Source organism: Protopterus annectens, chromosome 10.part0, assembly GCF_019279795.1.
Source record: "Protopterus annectens isolate FY-2018-M chromosome 10.part0, PAN1.0, whole genome shotgun sequence".
Lineage (NCBI taxonomy): Eukaryota > Metazoa > Chordata > Ceratodontiformes > Protopteridae > Protopterus > Protopterus annectens.
In genome coordinates, this window is record NC_056744.1 from 1,033,551,473 (window position 1) to 1,033,573,558 (window position 22,086).

Below are 22,086 nucleotides of genomic sequence, written 5' to 3' on the forward strand. Positions count from 1 at the left end.
TGACCGTAGGCAAGACTGCTCTGCAGTTTGTAGCATGTTACATGCCACCCGCTCAAACTCAGGTACCTCACACAGCTATCCTGCAAACACTGAAGGGGATAAATGTATCTCAAAACACCATCCTACTGGGTGATTCCAACTATCCACATATAGACTGGGATCACTAATCATGCCACAACACTCTAACACAAAGGTTCCAAGAGTTCATACACTGAAATGCCATGGAACAACTGGTCCCAATCCCCTCAAGTGGAGGCAACATACTAGAACACATCATCACGAACATGGGGTCACACTGTTCAACACCAGACATATACCCATCATTGGTGAGATCAGATCATGGACTATTCTCAGTGGGAGTCCACATCCCACCCACACCCCAGATGGGAAATGAACCGGTGAAGACCTTCTCAAATGCCGACTTCACATTTCTGAGGACTGGTGTGGTCTCTTTCAAGGCCCCCAGGCCAGCAGACACCATTACCCAAGCCACTGTATCACTTAGAAATGCCTTCTACCAGCACCTCCAGGACTGCATGGTTCAGGCAATCCCAAATAATAATGACTCTTTGTACCACAGGCAAGCATCCAGTCTGGTGGACCCTAGCCATAAACAAGCTGTACAACACAAGGAAGGAGCTACTACAAGATAGAGCGTAATCCGTAGGAGGAAGACACCCCTGCTCATTGTGAGTAAAACACTGGGTTCCCCCATACAATCATCCGAGGCATGTTTTGAGAGTAAACCCACTCAGGACTCCAGGGACAATCATGAGGCCTTTTTTACCTATGTTTGAAACCTGGGAGGAAACTCCCAGATATGCTCAGACTTAGTTCAGAATAATGTTGATATCACTGCACCTACAGACATTGGCAACATACTGACTGACAGGTTCAGTGCAGATTTCTCCCCCCCTCCCCCAACTGGGGGTATGTACACCAGAGGATTGTAGCCCCAAACATCTCCACTGCTGGGGTGGGAACTGCTCAATCCAAGGCAGAAAACACTTTATCCATGGGACCAGATGGTGTCCCCAGTTGTGTGCTCCATGAACTCAATGAGTAATTACACCCGCAGTTAGGGCAGCTGTTTAATCTTAGCCTCACCTCAGGATATGTTCCCAAGGAGTGGCATACAGCAATGGTGGACCCACTTCACAAAGGAGGTGCCTCCACCAACCCCAGAAACTACCATCCCATCAGCTTGACAAGCCTGTTCTGCTAAGCTATGGAGAGGATCATAATGGAATTCTAAATGAAGACATAGGGGACTTGCAGACATTGGATCCAATCCAGTTTGGCTTTGTCAAGGGCAGATCATGCCTTTTAAACTTGGTTGACTTTTCAAAACACTCACCCAGGCCATTGGTGTGGGCAAGGCAGTCCACACAGCCTACCTTGACCTGGCAAAGGCTTTCGACACAATACCCCACTCAGGTATCATTGAAAACATCACCAGCTTAATTGTGAACCCATACATCACAGCATGGGTTGCAAACTGGCTAAGTGACGGAACACACAGGGTCAAAGTTGCTGGTGCCAGTTCACACTCCAGAGCTGTCACAAGTGGTGTCCCACAGGGCTCAGTCCTGGGCCCACATTTGTTCAGTATCTACTTTTCAGAAGTGCGAGCAAACACAGGAGGATTATGGCTGACAAAGTTTGAAGATGACTGCAAACTGGGAAGCATAGCTGGAAACCCATCTGACACAGACATCCTTCAGAAGGGTCTCATAGACACAGATAACTGGTGCCACGGCCATGGCCTTACATTAAACACTAAACAATGCATAGCCATACCCTTCAGGAAGAACAAGGTTACCACTACTTCCCATCTAGGTGGCAATCCTCTAAGCACAACGTAGGTTATCAGGGACCTGGGCACCCAGGTTGACAGTGACCTTTGCTTGACACTCACATTGCCAGGGTAGTTTGGAAGGCCTTCTACATTGGCCACCTCATCATGCAGTGATTCACATCTAGATCAAGGGAGGTCATCGTTCCCTGTACTCATCACACCAATGATTGCATACACTGCCCCATTCAGATTGGATGGGCCCACAAATTCCTCGACAGGAGGTGAAAGGGTCTCAAACATATTTCTTATGCTGCCCGACTGAAGGAATTCCAGCTGTATTCAGTCACTTACTGACTGCTCAGAGGTGATCTGTGCCTGACATACAAGGCTATGTCCAACCCAGACTTTATGAACATGCTTCACCTCAAGACCTCTACATCCATCAGAACTACAAGGGCAGGAGACCTAAACCTCAACACAGATATTAATAGGATGTGCTGGAGGGACAGATTCATCACCCAGAGAGTCCATATGCTGTGGAACAACATCCTGGTACATGTGGGGCTGAGCACCTCACTGGCTTTGTTCAAGTGAGATCTTGACCAATGGATGGGAGATTGCAGGTATACCCCAGGGATAACCTCAGTATCACTGCTTGACAGAGGCACAGCAAAATAATGGGCATATTATCCATCAACTTGCAGGGGTGGCAGGCGCCACAAAACTCTGGCCTAGGCTTATTAATGCCCTAGGGCAGATAGCCTAGTATGAACCTATGGACATAGGCCTGGGGCAGTTCCTGCTATTAGGACAGTGGTCTGCAGCAGGCTATATAGTAGTAGTCGGTTTTAGCCATTGTTTTTTGACCATGGCTATTCCATGTTGCTTCTTGTTGTGGTACAAACATGGGTGTGTGGTTATCCATGCTATTTATTGCTAGACACCCTCATTTTGTATCTTGTTCCATGTTTTTGCACATGTACATCACTGTATGGCGTGCAGCTGTTTCCACAGGGTCATATCGTGGATATGGATGTTAGTTGGGGTCCTCAGGTGTGCATATTGTACATGATATTACATTACTTAACACATGGCATTCATGCCTCAGGTGGTGCTGCAGGGCCACCTCTGTCGGATACACATACTACACTCCCTGTACATTTGGAAGCAGGTTGTGTCATGTTAGGCATCCCTGTTACTGTATGAGTGAGTCAGGCGGGTATCAGTCCCAGTGTTCCTACTGACCAAGCGTATGTGCTATCGTTGCCTCTTTGCCAAGGCCAGCGGATACTGGCCACGCCTCCTTCTGCCTACTCGGACAAGGTCAGGTTGTTGCTCCTTTGAGTCACCCCTGCCTGTGTTGGGCTTGGCAATGGTGGGGATGTTTGGCCCAGCGCTGTGCTGGTCCTGCTGCAGCTGTTTCCGCAGGATCATATTATGTAGCATAGCACATATCATGATCATTTGGGTACATGTAGTTGGTGTGTACTGCAAAGCTCCACCAGATGTGTCCAGACACGGAACCGTGACTTGAGCAGCCCAAACACACGCTCTATGATATTACGTGTTTGTGCGTGTGCCTCATTATGGCGTTCCTGTTCAGGTGTGTGTGCATTTCTGATGGGTGTCATCAGCCACGGCTCAAGTGCATAACCTGCATCCCCCACTAGGTGTCCGTGTGGGAAGTCCCCATTGGCAAATGATTGGTACAGCTCGTCAGATGCCAGATGTGGGAATCGTGGTAGCTCCCAGGGCAGCCAGCACACACATTCATTATTATGCCCTGGGCATCACACACGACCTGGCAGTTGATGGAGGGGTATCCCTTGCGGTTAATGTAGACTCTACCCGCTCACCGGCTGGTGCTTTGATGCGTATGTGCGTGCAGTCTATTGCACCCAGCACCTCAGGGTATCCGCTATTTGCTGGAAGAGGCGCATATTGCTGGCCACAACCTCACGGTCATTAGGGACATATATATGATCACTGACATGTGGTGACATGGCATCCAGGAACTGGTGCAGTACCCTGGAGGCTGATGCCTGTGATATCCCCATCATATCACCAGTTGGTCTCTGGAAGGTACCTGTTGCTAGTATTCTTAGGCCAACACATACCTTGGTTTCCACTGGGATGGGTTCCCCTCTGTTGGTTCTGTGTGTGAGGTGTGGCCTGCACAGCTCAACAATCTGCTGCAGGAGCTCTCTGTCCACTCTATAGCTCTACTATCTCCAGCTCATGTAACCCATGGTAGGTGACCCTGGGCCTGTATACTCTTCTCCTTCTCCTCACTCTGGGTTGTCTGTCAGCATCTGCATTGTCACCACCCTCAGCAATTCGCCTATGCCTGATTATAATAGCCATGGCAGCCCCTAGCATTTCTGCTCTGAGTTCAGCTTTATTTCAGTTTTCAATTCTGATAGCTTAGTTTCTGGCAGTATCTCTTGTGAGAAACAGCCTTCACTGCTCTTTGTTGTGTTTTAAGTGCTGGGCTGGGCTTCTAGTCTGCCTGTGTAATTGCCTGCTTGTAATTGTTTCCACCAATTAACTCCAGCAGTATTCCTGGCAGTTTCCCTGTATTTTGGTTGTTTCCTGTTTCCTCTCTGTTTCCTGAGGGGAGCAATGTGCACACCAGCTTAAACACGCTCACAGTCACTTAAGCAGCACACATCCCTACACAGTGTTACACGCGCACACATCCTTACACGGTGTTAGCTAGGCTGATTCATGCTAAAGCAGCACACTGCCTTACACGTGCGCCAGCGCAAACCGTTGTAAACAGTTTGCAACACGCTCCCACATGTTGAACCTGCCTTACAGCGCTGCAGCGCATGCGTATATCAAGAAACTTTGAGTGTAGGGATGGCGTATACCCTCAATTTCTTGACTTTCCTAGTGTTCTGTTGGGACACACCTCCCTCCCTGATGTCTGTCTGTCATCTGTTACCTTACATTGCCCTCCAATCTGGTACATTTCTTTCTATCCTTCTCCTCCATGATGTCACCTACATCTTACTCTGTTCCTCCCCCTTCTCTAACTCTTACACTACTCAGAAAGTGCTCATTACCTATGTGGCAGTGTGATTCAGTATTGTAACCCTCATTTACATAGGATTGCCTAGTAATGCTTAGTTACATATCTTACGGAGCTTCCCCCTTGACAACCACTAAGCGGAGGCCATATTGTTTTAGTCTGCAAGTCCCTCCATTGACATTCCATGTAATACATAAATCCCACAATTGTGGGCTTATAAGCTTCGGTTTTCAGTTTTAGGTAGCGCACCCGTTTGCTTGGTGTGCGCTGCAGTTAAACACAAAATCCCGTGAAAAAAAAAAGTTAAATAACTTATTTTTGCAACACTTTTTCATGCCAATGGCCACATATTTGGCCATTGGCATGTAATGTTACATATGCACCCTTTATTTGGAGCTGACATAGCTCCGTTTTGATTTTGCAGAAATGTACTCAGTTGTCAGCTGAGTACATTTCTGCAACTACGTCCGTTACACGGACTGGTTTCTGCTTCGTGGATCACTCAAATACCTCATTTGCATATCTTGGAGCTGCAAATGAGGTATTGAGCATTTCCACGCCCAGTCCGTGTAAGAGACGTGTTAGCTGTCTCTTACACGGAGGTTTGGGCTGTACCTGAATCGGGAGGCTTACACGGAGGCTTACACTACTCTTGAACTCCGTGTAAGCCTTCCTGAATCTGGCCCATTGTTTTTGTACATCTCTCTTGAATTTACTTAATGTATCAGGTATAATGTTCATTGGAAGTAAAGAATTGAGTAACTTGCACAAAAGGTATTCCTGTTGTGCCAGAGATTTTTATGGACATCTGCAGCTTGTACAAAAATCAGTTTTTGTGCTACTTTATAAGACTGTACAGTTCATTATAGAATGACTTTACTCCATTAATAATAAAGTGCTTTATTTGGAGATTGTGACTCCATATTGCGAGTCCTGCAACAATGAAAATGGATGTACAATTCATGAAAAAAAATATTAAAAGCTTTTTTAGAAGGGGCAAGCCCCCTTGCTCTCCTACACCCCTGCTACTGATATAACTCTGAAACTGATGTAATGTAGAGAAGGGAGAATTCTCCAAGATTAAAGCAGTTTTTAACTTAGTTTGCATTTCCCACTTAAGTGAATCTATTTCCCAATACTACTATGAAGTGCACTCACCTTCCTCAGGCTTAAACTGGAAACCCTGGTCATAGATATATGCTTCACAGGTCAATCTGGAACTGGCAGTTAAATTCAGGTGTGTTCAAAGAAGGTAGTAAATGTTTTATTGGTTTATTTGACAAAGACTGTACCTCCAGTATTTATTTATTTTATTGCAGATTTTGGTCTGAAATCAGTATGTTTGATAACTTAACTCAATTTGGAAAGTCTCAGTGACTCATTTTTCATCATGGTGGTGGCTGATTGAGATGGAGTCTAGGAAACCTGTGCTTCAGGTGGCTTAAACAAAATTTAAGTTAAATGACAAAGATTATGGAAAAGATGCAGCCAGGAAAGACAGAAAAAAGGTATTGTGGTATTTATGGTTGTTTTGTGGACATAAGTACCCAGCAGCAAAAGCTGTTATAATGCCTATCTGCTTACTGTTGAATTCAACATGTTCTACAGTTGGGAGTCTGCATAGCACATTGTCATTGTGTTGTCTACATTTTAACAGAGTCCAACCAACTGGCATCAGTTTGGCATCAGTATATCACATCAAAATGAGTATTCATTGTTTGAATAATGTATAGAACAGTTGCTATTTGACTATATAAACCTATCAAAAGTGTGTGCATGCATGCATATGTGTGCTTGTGTGCGTGCTTGGGTGAGTGCATGAGCTCTCAACCTTCCATCTTTGAAATGTGGAACATTACCTCTCATAATGTGAAACAAGTAAGCAAAACATGAAACAGTTTTACAACTTCAGCTGGGAAGCTCACAACTTACTTAATATGTGTTACTTCACACTTTTCAAAATGTTCCTTTGATAAATCAATATTATTCAGAAGTATTTACTATGGATTTTTAAAAAATATATATTAACAGTGAATGTGTGACAAACTTGTTTGAAACTGCGTAAAACGTAGAATTTTTAAAATTCAGAATGAGAAGTATTTCCTTGTGAGAAACAATTTAAGAGGAATGTTTAATGGTTTTATGGTGTGTGTGTGTGTGTGTGTGTGTGTGTGTGTGTGTGTGTGTGTGTGTGTGTGTGTGTGTGTGTGTGTGTACAGTGTTCATTTTAGCTTGGTTTTTTTTTTGTATTTTATTAGCCACAGCCTTAACATAGAATAGTCTGCATTTACTTTAGAATTGTATCATACACAAAACCTTATACTGGTGATTTAGTATTGATTGAGTATCTGTAATGATTTAACATTACCTTAGAAATCTTGCTACAAATATGTTTCTTTTCCTTGTTTAGATTTGTTATGGCAACTCTGAAGCTGATGATGCGAGCAGTTAGAGTTTCTGAATTTGGTGGTCCAGGTGTTCTCAAACTTTTGTCTGATATTCCGGTGCCCACTCCAAGTGAAAATCAGGTTAGAAACGGTAATGCAAATTATAGAAACATTTTATAAGTACACCACATGAAACAAGTCAGCAGTTATGCAGAAACTGTTTAACAGAAGATATGAAAATTATTGGCAACCTAGAATGAGTTCTGATTTCCTGACAAGTATACTGAAGTTGTTGGGGGCTTGGTGAAGATGTGGATTCCCTTCAGAACATATAAAGATGAGAAGGATAATTAGCCTGAAGGTGTAAATGGAGCACTGAATTCCAGTTTAATTCACTGTAACACTTGCTTAGTGTGGAAATGAATGACCATATTATCTTGTGCATGCAGACGCAGTTATATGTGTTTATTTGTCAACCGAATAAGTGCACTGGACACAAATATTCCTTTTCCTCAAATGACTCACTCACACTGTAGACAAACCGAAGTTGAGGGAATCAAACCCAGGAATACAGTAAGCAGCTTTTTTGGAGATCAGAGTCTTTTTTGTCTGTGCTAACTTCCAGACTACAGAGATTTGTATTCATAAACAAGCATGCTGATTGGACAGCCCAATCAACGCACCCATTGTAAATCGAGCATATAATATGTAGAGCCTTTCTCCCCGGGCCTCCGCTGAAAATTGGCTTCGTTCCAAGTCGGACTTTCCTGGTTAACAAATAATAAATAAATAAATAAATAAATAAAAATGATAGAAAAGTTTGGCCTCTGAAGTACCATTGAGCGTCCGGACTTTCTATTGGAATATGCTGAGGGACAGAGCAAAATAGAAGGAAAAATTAAGTCCACTGTCAAAAATAAAGAAACAGAAATGTACCTGATTTTCCACCAATTTCTGCACTATCCCTCGTAAAATCTCAAGAGAAAAAAAAAAAAACAATGGAGATTCTCTTTTCTCCATTGCTTCTTCTGCGTTCCACTAATATACTGTAAGCGTGAGCACACAAGTCCCATACGCATGCTTAGTATGTCAGTAAAGAAGAAAAAATGCAGCAGAACACTTCAGTACCCTTATACAAAGACATTATTTAAGAAAAGTAAGCAATTTCTTTCTTAAATATTGTCATTTTATGATGGCAATAATCCTCTCCTGGATGTGGGTATATCAGGATTTAACCACAGTCGGCTTTGTGTAATCGGTCAGTCTTCACCCTCTGGTTCAAACCACACCAACCATGGGCAAGTCCTGATATACCCATGTCCTCACCCAGTTGTAGATTACTGCTCACTAATTCTGTGTCTAGGTGGCCTTCAGTCTCATCTTTTGCCAATGGCCTCTGATCTTTGCCTGTCGTTTGAGCAGTAATTGATCCATGGCTTGAGTCTCTCAGTACAAGGTTAGTTCTCAGAAGTCCCTAGTACTATCACTGAGCTTTACCACTACCCTGGCAGTGGGCTGTATATTTGTTATATCTAGACTCTTTATAGGTCCTGCTGTGATAAAACTTTACTTGGAGACAGTTACTTCAGATGTCTGTGTCTGCAACTCTTGACTGACAGTTTTCACAATGTATTTCCCTGCAGCAGTACTGGCTGTGACACTTCAGGTTGCATTTGTTTCCTACAAGGTTGACTTTGATATATTTGTTTTATGGTATGTATGTGATTTATTCTACTTTTCCAGCATCTAAATGCTAATTGTAACTAAATGCCAAAGATGCATTATCGTATCCTTTGGGAAGTCATCTTCCTCAGTGAACTACATGGACAATTGCCCCTAAGAGGTGATCCAGTTGTTTGAGATTTGGAAACTTATGTGGACAGTGACCCAACTTTCGACCAACATGTGTCTATGGTCATAAGAAAGTTTGTCTGTATTGCACAGCTTATAAACAAAGGAATTCTGTGTAGATCTAGGGATATCCTTGCATCCCTTTGCTGAGTCCTCTTTAGACCAGTCATTGAGTATAATGCCCCCTTTGGTATTAACCCATCCAGACACTTGCAACATGTGGAACTTCCACAGAGATATCTTACTAAATGGATACAAGGACTAAACAACATGCTGTGCATGGAGTGACTCAAAGCATTGTCACTATACTCTATACTCTATATCCTACAGACTGCTAAGGAGAGACCTGTGTCTGGTATAGAAGGCATTCTCCACCCCAGTACTGATGAATTTACTGCTCATTAGCAAGTCAAATGGCATCAGAAATACTCAGGGATCTAAAGCTCTTCTACAACATCAACAGAATGATTTGGAGGGATAGCTTTGTTTCAGAGAGGATACAGCTGCTCTGGAACATAATCCCCGTCTTTGTAAAACAAAACTCATCACTTCCTATATTCAAGTGCAACTTGGATCTGTGGATGGGAAACAGAAGATTTACATCAGGACTGCCACCTGTAGTACTAATGGACAGAGGCAGCTCCTAAATGCTTAATTCCATGTGTGGGTCCCCTCAATATCTGTGGTGTGATGCCATTTATTTCCATTAGGGGGTAATATCAACCATGGGATGGGTAAGGCCAATCTCTAACCAAATGGGATGGGTTAATTCAAGCATAAAAAGGGAATCTGGCTAGGTTTAAAATGGCCTGCAAGGGCAGCTAGCCTAGTACTTACATATGAACATGTAGATGAGCCAATATATTTGTCTTGGTTCTGCTGCTTTACCATAAATGTCAGCATCAGGCCATGCACTTTACTATTGCATTTGTATTTGTAACTTCTTTCTAATCATAAGTCTGGTATTTTTCTGTTCTGATTTTTTTTTCAACATTTTCTTTAATTTCTAATGATTTTTATATGTTAATAATGTTGTTGAAGTAGGTAATTTGATTTTTAACCTTTTGAATATTAACGGTTGAGCTGGTATTTCTTTATTCCAGAATTGTGAGTGGACAGTTTTGAGTTTTTTAATGTTTCTCTATCACTTGACATTCTTCACTGTTTGAGTAATTGTCGCCACTTAATTTGACTACACATAGTATAGACTGGATGTTAAATGTTTAAATTCCTACTCACAAATATTTTGAATTCTTCCTTCTGTATAGTTTAATTTTTGACAACAAATGGTGTATCGCACTTACAGTTGTTGCATTTGTCAGTTTGATTATTTGAAGAAAGCAGAAATCATAATCTATACAGAAGATACGTAGCTTCTTTGACTTGGAACAAATCAGTACCTAATGGATGAGGTTGTTTTTCAGTACCAGGATAAATATGGAACACATCAGTTAGCATCTTGTTGTTTGTTATGGTATGATTTGCAGATGGTGTACAATACTTTTCAGCAAATACAACTTAAAAAAACAAGGATTTTTTGCTACTCTTAATTTTGAGGTTGAAAAAATGTACTGGTCCTGTACAGAGAATAAGTCTAACATATTATCTGAAGTAGTTAACTTCATTTGTGCATCAACCTATGGGTTATCGGATCCATATCGGATCCGAGCCGGCAGTTTCCAACAGCTGAGATCCGAGCTCCAAGCTCCTCCTCCCTACCCATAATCCCCTGCCATCCCTTACTGACCTCAGATCTAGTTTGCCGCTGTTACACCAGCAGCTTGATCTCGAGCTTCCAGGGCCTTAGAGCATATATTCTGTGAGAAAATCCTCTCTTTTTGTTTGGATAGCTAAAGTTGTGTGTGCATTGTTTGAGTGTGTGTTTGTTTTAGGATAGTTTGTTAAACTTATTGTTAGTGTACCCTTTTTGTATTACCCCCCCCTGTTTCGTGAGAGCATTAGGGTGTGTGTGGTTTTGGGGCCTAGTGAGTGTGTTTTTAGTTTACTATGGCAGAGGCCCCCAAAACATTTTTTTCTAAATGTACCGAGTGTGGCCATAAGCTCTCCCCAGCGGATGGCCACACTCGGTGCGTTTTATGCCTTGGGGTTGAACACCTGTCATCCGGCTGCGCTATTTGTGCAGCGTTCAACCCCAGGGCTCTCAAGGACCGGAGGTTGAAGCTGATTCTGGCTGGACTTCTGCCCCCGGACTCGGCTCCGTCCTCCGGTCCCCGCCTTCGGCTACTTTCCTTCCCTTGGCCGGGACTCGACCTCCCTCCTTGGGCCAAGAGGATAGGGAAGCTAGATGTGAGAAGCGCAAGGAGAAGCATCACAAGCGGCAGGCCGAAGCCTCTGCATCGGCCCAGCCAGCCAAGAGGCTTCTCCCCTCGAGACCTCCGAGCCTTCTCCTTCTTGGCTCCGTTCACCCTGCTTCTCGCCGGGGCTGGAGGAGGAGGAGGCCCGGTCTCCTTCGAGGTCATCGAGGCGGCACTCCCGTCCCGCCTCGGTGGCCTCCTCTAGGTCCACTAGAAGTTTAACTGATGCAGACTTGGACCAGATAATGCGAAGATTCCTCCAGGCCCAACTGCAGATGGGAGTGCTCCTGCCTCCCCCCCCCCCCCCCTCCGGGGGGAGCTCAACCCCATGTTTTGTCCCGATTGCTCCTTCCCCGACCCGCTTCCCGGGTTCAGGGTCTTCGGAGCCGACTAGCGTTGGAGCCGGGGGACTGTCGGCGCCGATAGAGTCAAGTGCTTCGGCGCCGATGGCACCCTCGAGTCTGTCAGGTCCCTTTTCTGCGGATCCGAGCTCTCAGAGCTGAGCTTTGGATCTGAGACGGTTAGTATGCCTTCGGCTCCGTCCAGGTCGGAGCATACTGGGCCCTCTGATCCGAGCACCTCGGCGCCGGCTCCAATCCGCACGTAGAATCCGAGGGAGGGTCTGCTCTCGGATCCTAGGGAGAGCAGCTCTCCTTCGGCCTTCAACGTGGTGGAGAGGGTTCTGTCGAGGGACTCCAGGCCCCTGGCCCTAGCTACGGCCCCACCCTGCACTCCCTCTCAGACGGGCCCGACTTCCATCACCTGGCCCCAGGGACAGCCTGCTCTTACATCCCAGATCGTTCCTTTGTTGGAACAGGATGTGGTTGGTGAGGCCTCCTCGGACAGCCCCCCCCCCCAAGAAGTCCCTCACAAATGCAAGTGCAAAAGGAGGCACTTGGACTCCCCTGAGTCCTTGACAGAGGACACGGACTTGGAGGAAGGGGAAGGCTCCCCAAGATCACCCCCTGAAGACGTCTCATTTGGAGACATCATGGAGATGCTCAGGATTAGTGGGGGTGGTCTGCCCCAAAGCCTACCTCGGATGAGTCCATGTTTCTAGAGGTGTTTGAAGGAGGCCCATCTAATTCTTGGATGTCCCCTCCAGCCGACCCCCTGGTAGACCTGATCACTATCAGGGCATGGAAGGAGCTGGACACTGTGGAGCCCATTCCCAAGAGGCTGGACAGAATTCTTAGCCCCCCCCTCGGACAGGTCACATTGGGGTAAGGGGACCCCCGTAGATACCATGTTGGTGGCTGCTGCCACTAAAAGGGAACTAGCCCAGGAGAGTCCCACGGTCCACCCTCCTGACAAGGAGTCTCAGGCGATGGACCGCTTGGGGAAGCAGGTGTTTGCTTCAGCCACCTTCTCGGTAAGGTCGCTGAACTATATGGCACACGTCCTACGACTCCAGCGGGACCTTATCAAAGAGTACGCTGGTTCGCCCCCAGAGTCCATGTCGGCAGAGGACAAACAAGTTTACTCTACCCGAATGGCCACTCTCAGGTCTATTTCCAATACCTCTATGCGGCTACTATCCCATGCTACGGAGGGAGCCGCTAGAGCTAGCAGAGCGGGCGTCGTCCTAAGGCGACAGGCGTGGCTCCGCCACTGTGATTTCACGGAACCCTTTAAGGCGTCATTCGCTAACACCCTGTTTGATGGTTCTGCCCTCTTTGGCAAGACCGTACACGACACCTTAGTCCAGAGCGAGAAAGACGGGAAGACACTGTCTGCCATCGGAGTCCGCTTCTCTGCTCCCCAGAGGTCCTTCTCCAAGAACCAAAAGAGACAGAAGAAGATGTGGTTCCGGAAGTCTCACAGTCCCGTTTCGCTCAGGACCCCCCGTCCTTCAGGGGCAGAGGAGGACAGAGTGGAAGCCGCCCTAGAGGTAGAGGGGGCCCGAAAAACTTTGGGTCCAGAGAACCTTTCTCTGATTGGCCCACACAGCAACCCTGAGGGGTTACCCGACTGCTCCACTCTGGAGGCAGTCAGGGGGCATTTCTCAAAGCAGCTTGGGAGTTCATCACAACAGACCGCTGGGTGCTTCGGATTATATCCAGAGGCTACGAGATTCCGTTTCTCCATCCCCCTCTCAGATCCAGATCCTTCCCCGATGTCCCACCCGATCAGAGGGAGACCGCAGCCCCGGAAATTCAGCGGCTGCTAGAAAAGGGAGAGATCCAGCACGTCCCCCTAGACCAGTACGGATCAGGCTTTTACTCCAGGTTCTTCTTGGTGCCAAAAAAGACGGGGGACTTAAGACCAATCCTCAACCTTTCTCTCTTGAACCTGGCGGTAAACAAAGAAAAGTTCCGGATGGTCACCCTTCAGTCCATTCTCCCCCTCTTGCAGGAGAATGACTGGATGTGCTCCATAGACCTCAAGGACATGTACTACCACATCTTGATGGACAGATGGTCCAGGAGGTTTCTCCGCTTCAGGCTAGGAGCTAGCCATTATCAATTCAGGGTCCTCCCCTTTGGTCTCACCACAGCCCCCAGGGTGTTCACCAAGGTGTTAACTGTGGTAGCGGCCCACCTGAGACTCCAGGGAATTCAGGTCTTTCCATACCTGGACGACTGCCTCCTGACCGTCCCCACAAGGCATCTACTCTGCACGGCCAGGAATTATTTTCTTTACCTAGCTCCCCGGCTGGGGATCATGATCAGTGTGGGAAAATCTTCCCTTCTTCCGACTCAGGTCATAGATTTCATCGGAGCCAGGTTGAACACAAATCAGCTTATAACCTTCTTGACTCCAGACCGGCTGCAGTCTTTAAAACTTCATGTGCAGGCCATTCTTCATTGCCCAGCCCCTTCAGCGGAATTGGTCCTGAGGGCCTTCGGCTCAATGGCGGCAACCATCAACCTTTTGCCCATGGCGCGCCTAAATATGAGAATCCTGCAATGGACCCTCCAAGTCCAGTGGTCCTTCCTTCATTACCCCCTGAGCCATCCTGTTCCTCTCAGCAGGGTTTGCAGGAGAGCCCTCTTGTGGTGGCTCCAATCTCTGGACCTCCAGAAGGGGCGCTCCTTTTCTATGTCCCCACCCTTAACCACGGTGACCACGGACGCCTCTCGCCTCGGGTGGGGGGGGCATTGTTTGGGCAGGACCGTCCAAGGCACGTGGAACCATGTGGAGACCTCACTGCATATCAATGTCCTAGAGATGAGGGCGGTGCTGTTAGTGTTGCAAGCACTTCAGAGCCTTCTTCTCATCGGGACAATTGCGATCCAGATGGACAACATGTCGGTCGTCTGGTATATCAACAAACAAGGGGAACCAGGTCCTGTCCACTTTGTCGAGAGGCCATGAGAGTGTGGGAATGGGCGATTTCCACCAACCGTTTTCTCATAGCAACGCACATTCCGGGACGGTCCAACATCATAGCGGACAGATTGAGTCGCACCATCCTCTCGCCGTACGAGTGGTCTCTGAATCTCAAAGTAGCGAAGCAGATTTTCTCCAAATGGGGTCAACCTTGTTGCGATCTTTTCGCTTCTCCCTCAAACACAAAGTGCAACGACTACTTCGCTCTAATTCCCCCACCCGGGGAATCTCCAAGAGACGCTCTGGTGCATATTTGGCCACCCGGTCTACTTTATGCTTACCCTCCACTTCCCCTTATGCTGAAGTTTCTGCAGAAAGCCAGACGGTTGGGGAGTAGAATAATCCTCATAGCCCCATTCTGGCCTCGTCAGGCGTGGTTCCCATATCTATGGTCTCATCTGGTGAATCCTCCCTGGATTCTAGATCCCATTCTGGATCTGATTTCTCACCCATTGGGCCTGCCGGCCCCAAACCTGAACAACCTCAAGCTCACGGCTTGGTTGATCCAGTTCCACTGTTAGCTAGGACTCCCGGTATCTCTTCCCCAGTCAAAGCCATTCTAGTAGCTGCTCACAAGCCGTCTACTAGAAGGGTTTATAATAGCAAATGGAAACGTTTTTCTATCTGGGTGGAGCACAAGAACTTAGACCCCTTTACAGCTCCGTTGCCAGCAATATTAGACTTTCTATCAGGGTTATTTGACCAAGGTGCTAGCTCCTCCACAGTCAAAGTACAATTGGCAGCTATCTCTCATTACCATGTTGGATGTGATTTGGGTCCTTTGACCTCGTCCAGATTGTGCAAGGCCTTCTTAAAAGGCACCTTCTTACTAAGACCCCCGGTGAAGGATGTAGTCCCTCCTTGGGATTTAGCGCTGGTACTCCAGGCTTTAACAACTTCTGAAGGAACTCGGAGTGTAAAACAACTAGTAAACAAAAAGGCACTAAGGTAACATAACAGGTAACCTCACAAAACCTTTATTAATCCACAATTAGATGAATGAAGAAATAAAAAAACAGCAACTTGAACTGACTTCTCCCTTTGAGCCTGCAGCTTCGGTGGATCTCAAATTCTTATCTTGGAAAACAGCTTTTCTTGTTGCCATTACTTCGGCAAGAAGGGTTTCGGAACTTCAAGCCCTTTGCGCCAAGCCACCGTACTTGACTTTCCACAAAGATAGAGTATCCCTCAGGACCAATCCCTCCTTTCTGCCCAAAATTGCGTCCAAATCTAACATCAACCAGTCTATTAACTTACCAGTCTTCTTTCCCAATTATCAGAATAAGGGTGAGTACAAATTGCATTCCTTAGATGTACACAGACAACTACGATTCTATTTACACAGGACAGCTGGTCATAGGGAATCAGACCAGCTGTTTGTATCCTTTGCTAAACCTAGTCTGGGGAAACCTGTTTCGAAAGTCATATTGTCCAAGTGGATTTCCCAGTGTATTCTTCTGGCTTATGAGAGTTCTGGCCGGCCTATACCTCAGGGAGTCCATGCCCATTCTACTCGGTCTATTTTGACCTCTGCTGCTTTTCGTTCTAGAGTATCTTTGGATGACATTTGCTCAGCAGCCACGTGGGCTTCATCTCATACCTTTATAAACCACTATAACTTGGGTTTTGTCTCCAGAGGGAGAGCATCCTTTGTCTCCGCAGTGCTCCGGAACATCCTTTGATGAGGACCTCCCAAGATTCAGGTAGCTGGGGACTCTGTCCCATAGGTTGATGCACAAATGAAGTTAACTACTTCAGATTAAGAAGTTATGTACTCACCATAACGTTCCATCTGAGTAGGTAAACTTCATTTGTCAGCAACCGTCCCTCCCTCCCTCCATCCCCCTGACCTACTTGGATGTTCATGGTATTCCTGTGTCATGACAGATTGTATCCAGGTTAACCTATAGAGGTCTCCTCTTCTATGATATTGCAGGTGTTGCTTTTAGGCAAACTCGATCTGAGGTCAGTAAGGGATGGCAGGGGATTATGGGTAGGGGGAGGAGCTTGGAGCTCAGATCTCAGCTGTTGGAAACTGCCGGCTTGGATCCGATATGGATCCGATAACCCATAGGTTGCTGACAAATGAAGTTTACCTACTCAGATGGAACGTTATGGTGAGTACATAACTTCTTATTTTAATTTAACTAAGCAGCAATGGCTAGCCCTATTGGAATTTGGTAGTAATAGAAGATGGGTGGTTAAACCATCTGACAAGGGCAACCAGATAGTAATCATGCACTTCACACAATACTTATAGATGTGTTTATAAACATTTGAATAATGTGGAAATTTATAGAAAATGTGATGTTTCTGATTACTTTGAAGCTATTGAGCAGTACCAACTTTTGTTAGACAAAGGTTTAAGGCTGAGGTATTTCACCTCTAAGGATGTGGAAAAGAAGTTTGGAGTGGAAAACTGCTCTATGGCAGTTTTTTACTGCTTACCTAAAACACACAAAGGTTTAACTAACCTTAGTGGCCGACCTATAGTATCTGCACAGAGGTACTTTTTGAAGAATATAAGTGTGTTGTTACAGGAACATCTTAAGAAATATGTTATGAGTACAGCCTCCTATATCAGGGACAGCCAGGACTTTTTGAACATAATAAAGGGTAAAGTTTGGAATATGGATATCTTTTGGCTCTGTTTGGATATCATATGAAGTAGACCCTAATATTAAGCATGAAATAGGAATCCAGGCCTTGTTCCATTTTTGGGGAGACTCTCTTATGTCTCATTTTTTGATAGATTTAGCTATGTTTTGTTTAAAAAACAATTTTTGCATGTTCAATGGAGACATTTTCCAGTAGTTACAGGGCACTGCCATGGGGGCGCCTTTCACCCCCATCTATGCAAATTTAGTCATGGCTAAACTTGAAGATGATTTTATTTACAGACATGATTTTTTTCAAATCTAAAGTTATTTTATATTTTAGATTTATTATAGGTTCATAGGTTGGTACTGGGCTATCTGCCCGAAGGCATATATTAGCCCAGTCACGTTGTGCGGTATTCACCTCCCCTTTAGTAGTTCCCTAGACCCTTGTACTAGCAGCTAGTACCCTTGGTCCCTATCTAGTAGTGCTGTTGGTGTGATCCCCGGTGTGAACTTTCTGTTACCCATCCACTCATCAAGGTTCCTCTTGAAGAGTGATAGTGAGGGGCTCTGTCTTATGTAGATCGGGACCCTGTTCCATAGTAAGGAAGTCTCTGCGAAGGGAATCTATCCCTTCAGCATGTTCTATTCATTGTTGCGTTGAGGTTTATATCCCTAGAGCATGCAGCTTGAGTAGATTTGGTTTTGCTAAGATGGAGCATGTTCAACAATTCTGGGTTGGACATGGCTCTGTACGTTAGACAGAGATCGCCTCTGAGAAGGCAGTATGCAACAGAGAACAGTTTTAGCTTTTTCAATCGTGCTGCATAGGGCAACTGTTTGAGGCCAGTAATCCTCTTGGTTAGGTACCTCTGTGGTCTCTCCAGCTGCTGGAGATGTCTAGCCAGGTACATTCCAATTGGTGCATTGTACTCAATAATGGGTCTGATGAGGGAAGAGTAGAGGGGCACCATTACATCTATTTATTATATACATTTTATATCTATTTACATTTATTGATCTTATTTTTTTATGTCAAGGAAGCCAGACAGAGGCCATTGGGTTTGTTAATGACTTACAAGCTAATACTATGGGCTTAAGCTTTGAGGGTATGCAGCTTGGCCCACAAGTGAATTTTTTGGATCTAAGCCTAGATGGTAAATGCTAACTTTCAACATAGTAGTGGCAGTGTGTATAAGGTAAATAAAAGGTATATGCCCTTTTCCCCACTGTAGTGCGATCCTGGAGTTAGTATGTATATATATAGTTGGGGGGGTGTAGCACCCCACCTATTTTAAATCATTGACATGGATACTTACAAGTTAAATAAATTACTCTTTCCAGAACACAATATATACCCAAACTATGTGGGGGGCCTATGGCCCCCACAGCCCCCAGTGTGGGGAGCTGTGCCCCCCCACAACCCCCCACTGTATATGCTAACTCCAGGATCGCACTACAGTGGGGAAAAGGGCATATACCTTTTACTTACCTTCTGTACACTACACTGCCACTATGTTGAAATTTAGCACTGTAAGGTGTCAGTGTTATGAGTTTTAGTCAATTGAGTTTTCAGTATTATGAACTTTAGGTTATATGGTCTCAGTCAAATGAAATTTTGATCATATGAAGTAGACCCATATATATATATATATATATATATATATATGTATATATATATATATATATATATATATATATATATAATGTGTGTGTGTGTATAAATACTCATAGGTAAGTACTACGGTAGCTATATATAATGTGTGTGTGTGTGTGTATAAATGCTTATAGGTAAGTACTACAGTAGCTATATATAATGTGTGTGTGTGTGTGTGTGTCTGTGTATAAATGCTCATAGGTAAGTACTACGGTAGCTATATGTGTGTGTGTGTGTGTGTGTGTGTGTGTGTGTGTGTGTGTGTGTGTGTGTGTGTGTGTAAATGCTCATAGGGAAGTACTACGGTAGCTGCCCTTGCAGGCCATTTTAAGCCTAGCTAATTTCCCTTTTTGTGCTCGATATAATCTGTCTTCACTCCTCAAACTGTACAGGGAATTGAAAGTTACCCTTTTCGTCAGTATTGATAACAACCTTGATTTCTTTATGCAATGGGTAGGTTGTGAATCCCTTTTTATTTGTTTCTTCAACTTTGGGAAAGGGCACTTTTGGTTAGAGTCAGTGAATTTAACAAGTTGTTTGGGATCCATTTTAATCTTTCTGTTTCCACATATTTTGATTTTTCAACTCTAGTCTCTCTCATTCTATTGCTTAATTTTTTTGAATGCTTCAGTATTTATTGCATCTGGTTCATCAGAGAGATTTAATATTCTTAAATTAGATGGCTTCATGTGATTCTGAGCTGAACATTATTCCAGGTGGAGTTTTACACAAGTATCATGAATATCAGAATGAATGAATGAATGAACAGTTTGGTAGCCTGAAAATGCTACACACACTGGTCGTTGTTTGAAATGCAGGAAGTTGAAACTGGAGGAATATTTGTTGAGATCCTGCTTGTTGTCAAAGCAGTTTGTTGATATTTTTGTCTGATTTGTACAGGAGGGACACAATTTTAGTGTGCATTTTAATCTTTGTAAATCTTATCAAAAAATATTTATGTAATGCATTCTTTATCTGCTTGATGTCAAAGTAGTTTGTTGATATTTTTGTCTGATTTGTACAGGAGGCACACAGTTTTAGTATACATTTTAGTCTTTGGAAACCTTAGCAAAAAATATTTATTTAAATGCATTCTTTGTTTTTTTTTATTTTGCTTTCCTTTTTAGGTTCTTATCAAAGTTCATGCATGTGGTGTGAATCCAGTAGAAACCTACATTCGTGCTGGAACTTATTCAAGAAAGCCAACTCTGCCTTATACCCCAGGTACCGATATTGCAGGAATTATAGAAGATGTGGGGCAGCAAGTAACAAATTTCAAGGTAATACGGGATATGTTTTATTGCATGCGGAATCACTTACTATATTTATATTACTTGTACATACATCTGAATCCCTTGATCTAGAGCTTTGTGTGCTGGTTATATGTGACACACAGGCATCCCATCCAAAATATCTTCTCTGTGACCACTGAGTGCCAGGACAGGCTTCAGTTCCCTCATGACACTGAATAGTACAAAGGGGGTACCTGGGAATGAATAAATGATTTTATGTGTTGCTCAGTTATTTTTAACAGTATTTTAGAGAGAGTTTGTTGTGAAATTGATTTTCACAGTGGTTACTTTATTATTTAGTTATGTTTGTTTTATTAAATAATATATATATTTATATGTTAAATACAGAGATACATGTGTATGTTTAATTTGTTTAATGAGTTTTCTTACTGGTTTACAAAGTTACTTTGTACAGTTGAGTGACAAGTGCATAGTAAATGCAGGCATACAGACATCATAGTGTAGAAACTATAATAATAGCATAAATATGCATTTAATTTAGTTTTACCATCAAGTTTCAGGAAAGTGATTAGAGTATACAACCGGTATTACTTATAGGATAACACTTCAGGCTGTTGTTTCTCAATTTTAAAAATAAGGGTGGTTGTTGCCTTAGGTCATGAGGCAGTCTGTTACTAGGACGAAAAAGAAATTAATGGAAACCAGGGCATAAGCGTATCTGGAAATTGCTTGGAATCATTAAAGGATTTTAGTTCACTCTGTGTACCTGGAAAATTGTTTGGAATTATTAAAGGATTTCAGCTCACTCTGCCCTGGTTTCCTGTGATTTATTTTTTCGTGTTGGACTCAGCTGGTGTATCACTGGATTTGGCTGCGTGCTGGTTCACTCATCTTTTGTTGCTGTCCATTGCTAGAACAAGTAAAAGACATTGTCACTCGACTCTTTCTTATTTTTAAAGGAAGCTAAATGCAATGAGGACTTTATCTAAGCTGGGAGGATGTTATGAGTAACATAGGGTTCCTTGTTTTTAGCTTATAAATACCTCTTCTTAATTCAGTTACCCCGTTACTGTTTTCCTTCCTAGTAAAAAGCATCCTGCAAGTATGTAAGTGACTCCTCTGTCACCTAAGTTTCTCTAAGTTAACAATAGCCTGTAGTGTATTCCTAGACTTCTAATGTCTAACTCACTCCTGTTGTGCTATGTCACAACCTCAACAATTTTTTCTTTTCACTGCATGCTAAGCAAGTCACTTAACCAGGCAATGCTCTTGAGTTACCCTGAAGAGAGACACTTGTGTATGAGTAATCTTACTGTATTACTAGTTAACAAATATATAAAAAACTCCATAAGTAATCAATAACTAATTGCATAGATTTGATATTGTATTAAGCATGGGAAATACGAACCGTATGGAAATGATCACAGTGTGTCTGAACTATATAACATTCCTAAATGCTGTTGAATGTGATGTACTAATTCTTCATTCTAATATGTACTTCTAGTATGTATAATAAAACAGCTTTACTTGAGGTGTTGTCTCTGCCTTTTATTCTGATGTAGTATTTACAGTTATTATAATATAGTATTTATAGTGTCTTTATTGGTTTGAACAAACTAACAAAAACATAAAAACAGGCATGCATGGAGTAAGCAGGATATGTTGTACTACTTTGCAGTATTCTTTACTGGTATTGTTTTACTCTCATTGTCAAAAGGAGTAGTTTAAAGTGTTACTAATCAGTATCACAGTACATCAGTCTGACATAGGCATTTACAATAGATTGCAGGTGTGCATGTATGCATACTTCTGTTAGCAGTGTACACCCCCCCTCAAAAAATATGTAAGCACTTACTTT

General features: G+C 43.8%; 1 protein-coding gene across 1 annotated transcript in view; it reads left to right on the forward strand.

Annotated features, from left to right (window-relative positions):
* Positions 1-22,086, forward strand: part of CRYZ (crystallin zeta) — a 233,433-nt gene that overhangs the window by 40,005 nt on the left and 171,342 nt on the right. Inside the window, exons 2-3 of the mRNA XM_044085797.1 lie at positions 7,243-7,360; positions 20,103-20,255. Of these exons, the coding sequence (XP_043941732.1) occupies positions 7,250-7,360; positions 20,103-20,255 (264 nt within the window). The 5' untranslated portion in view covers positions 7,243-7,249. The remainder of the gene's footprint in view (positions 1-7,242; positions 7,361-20,102; positions 20,256-22,086) is intronic.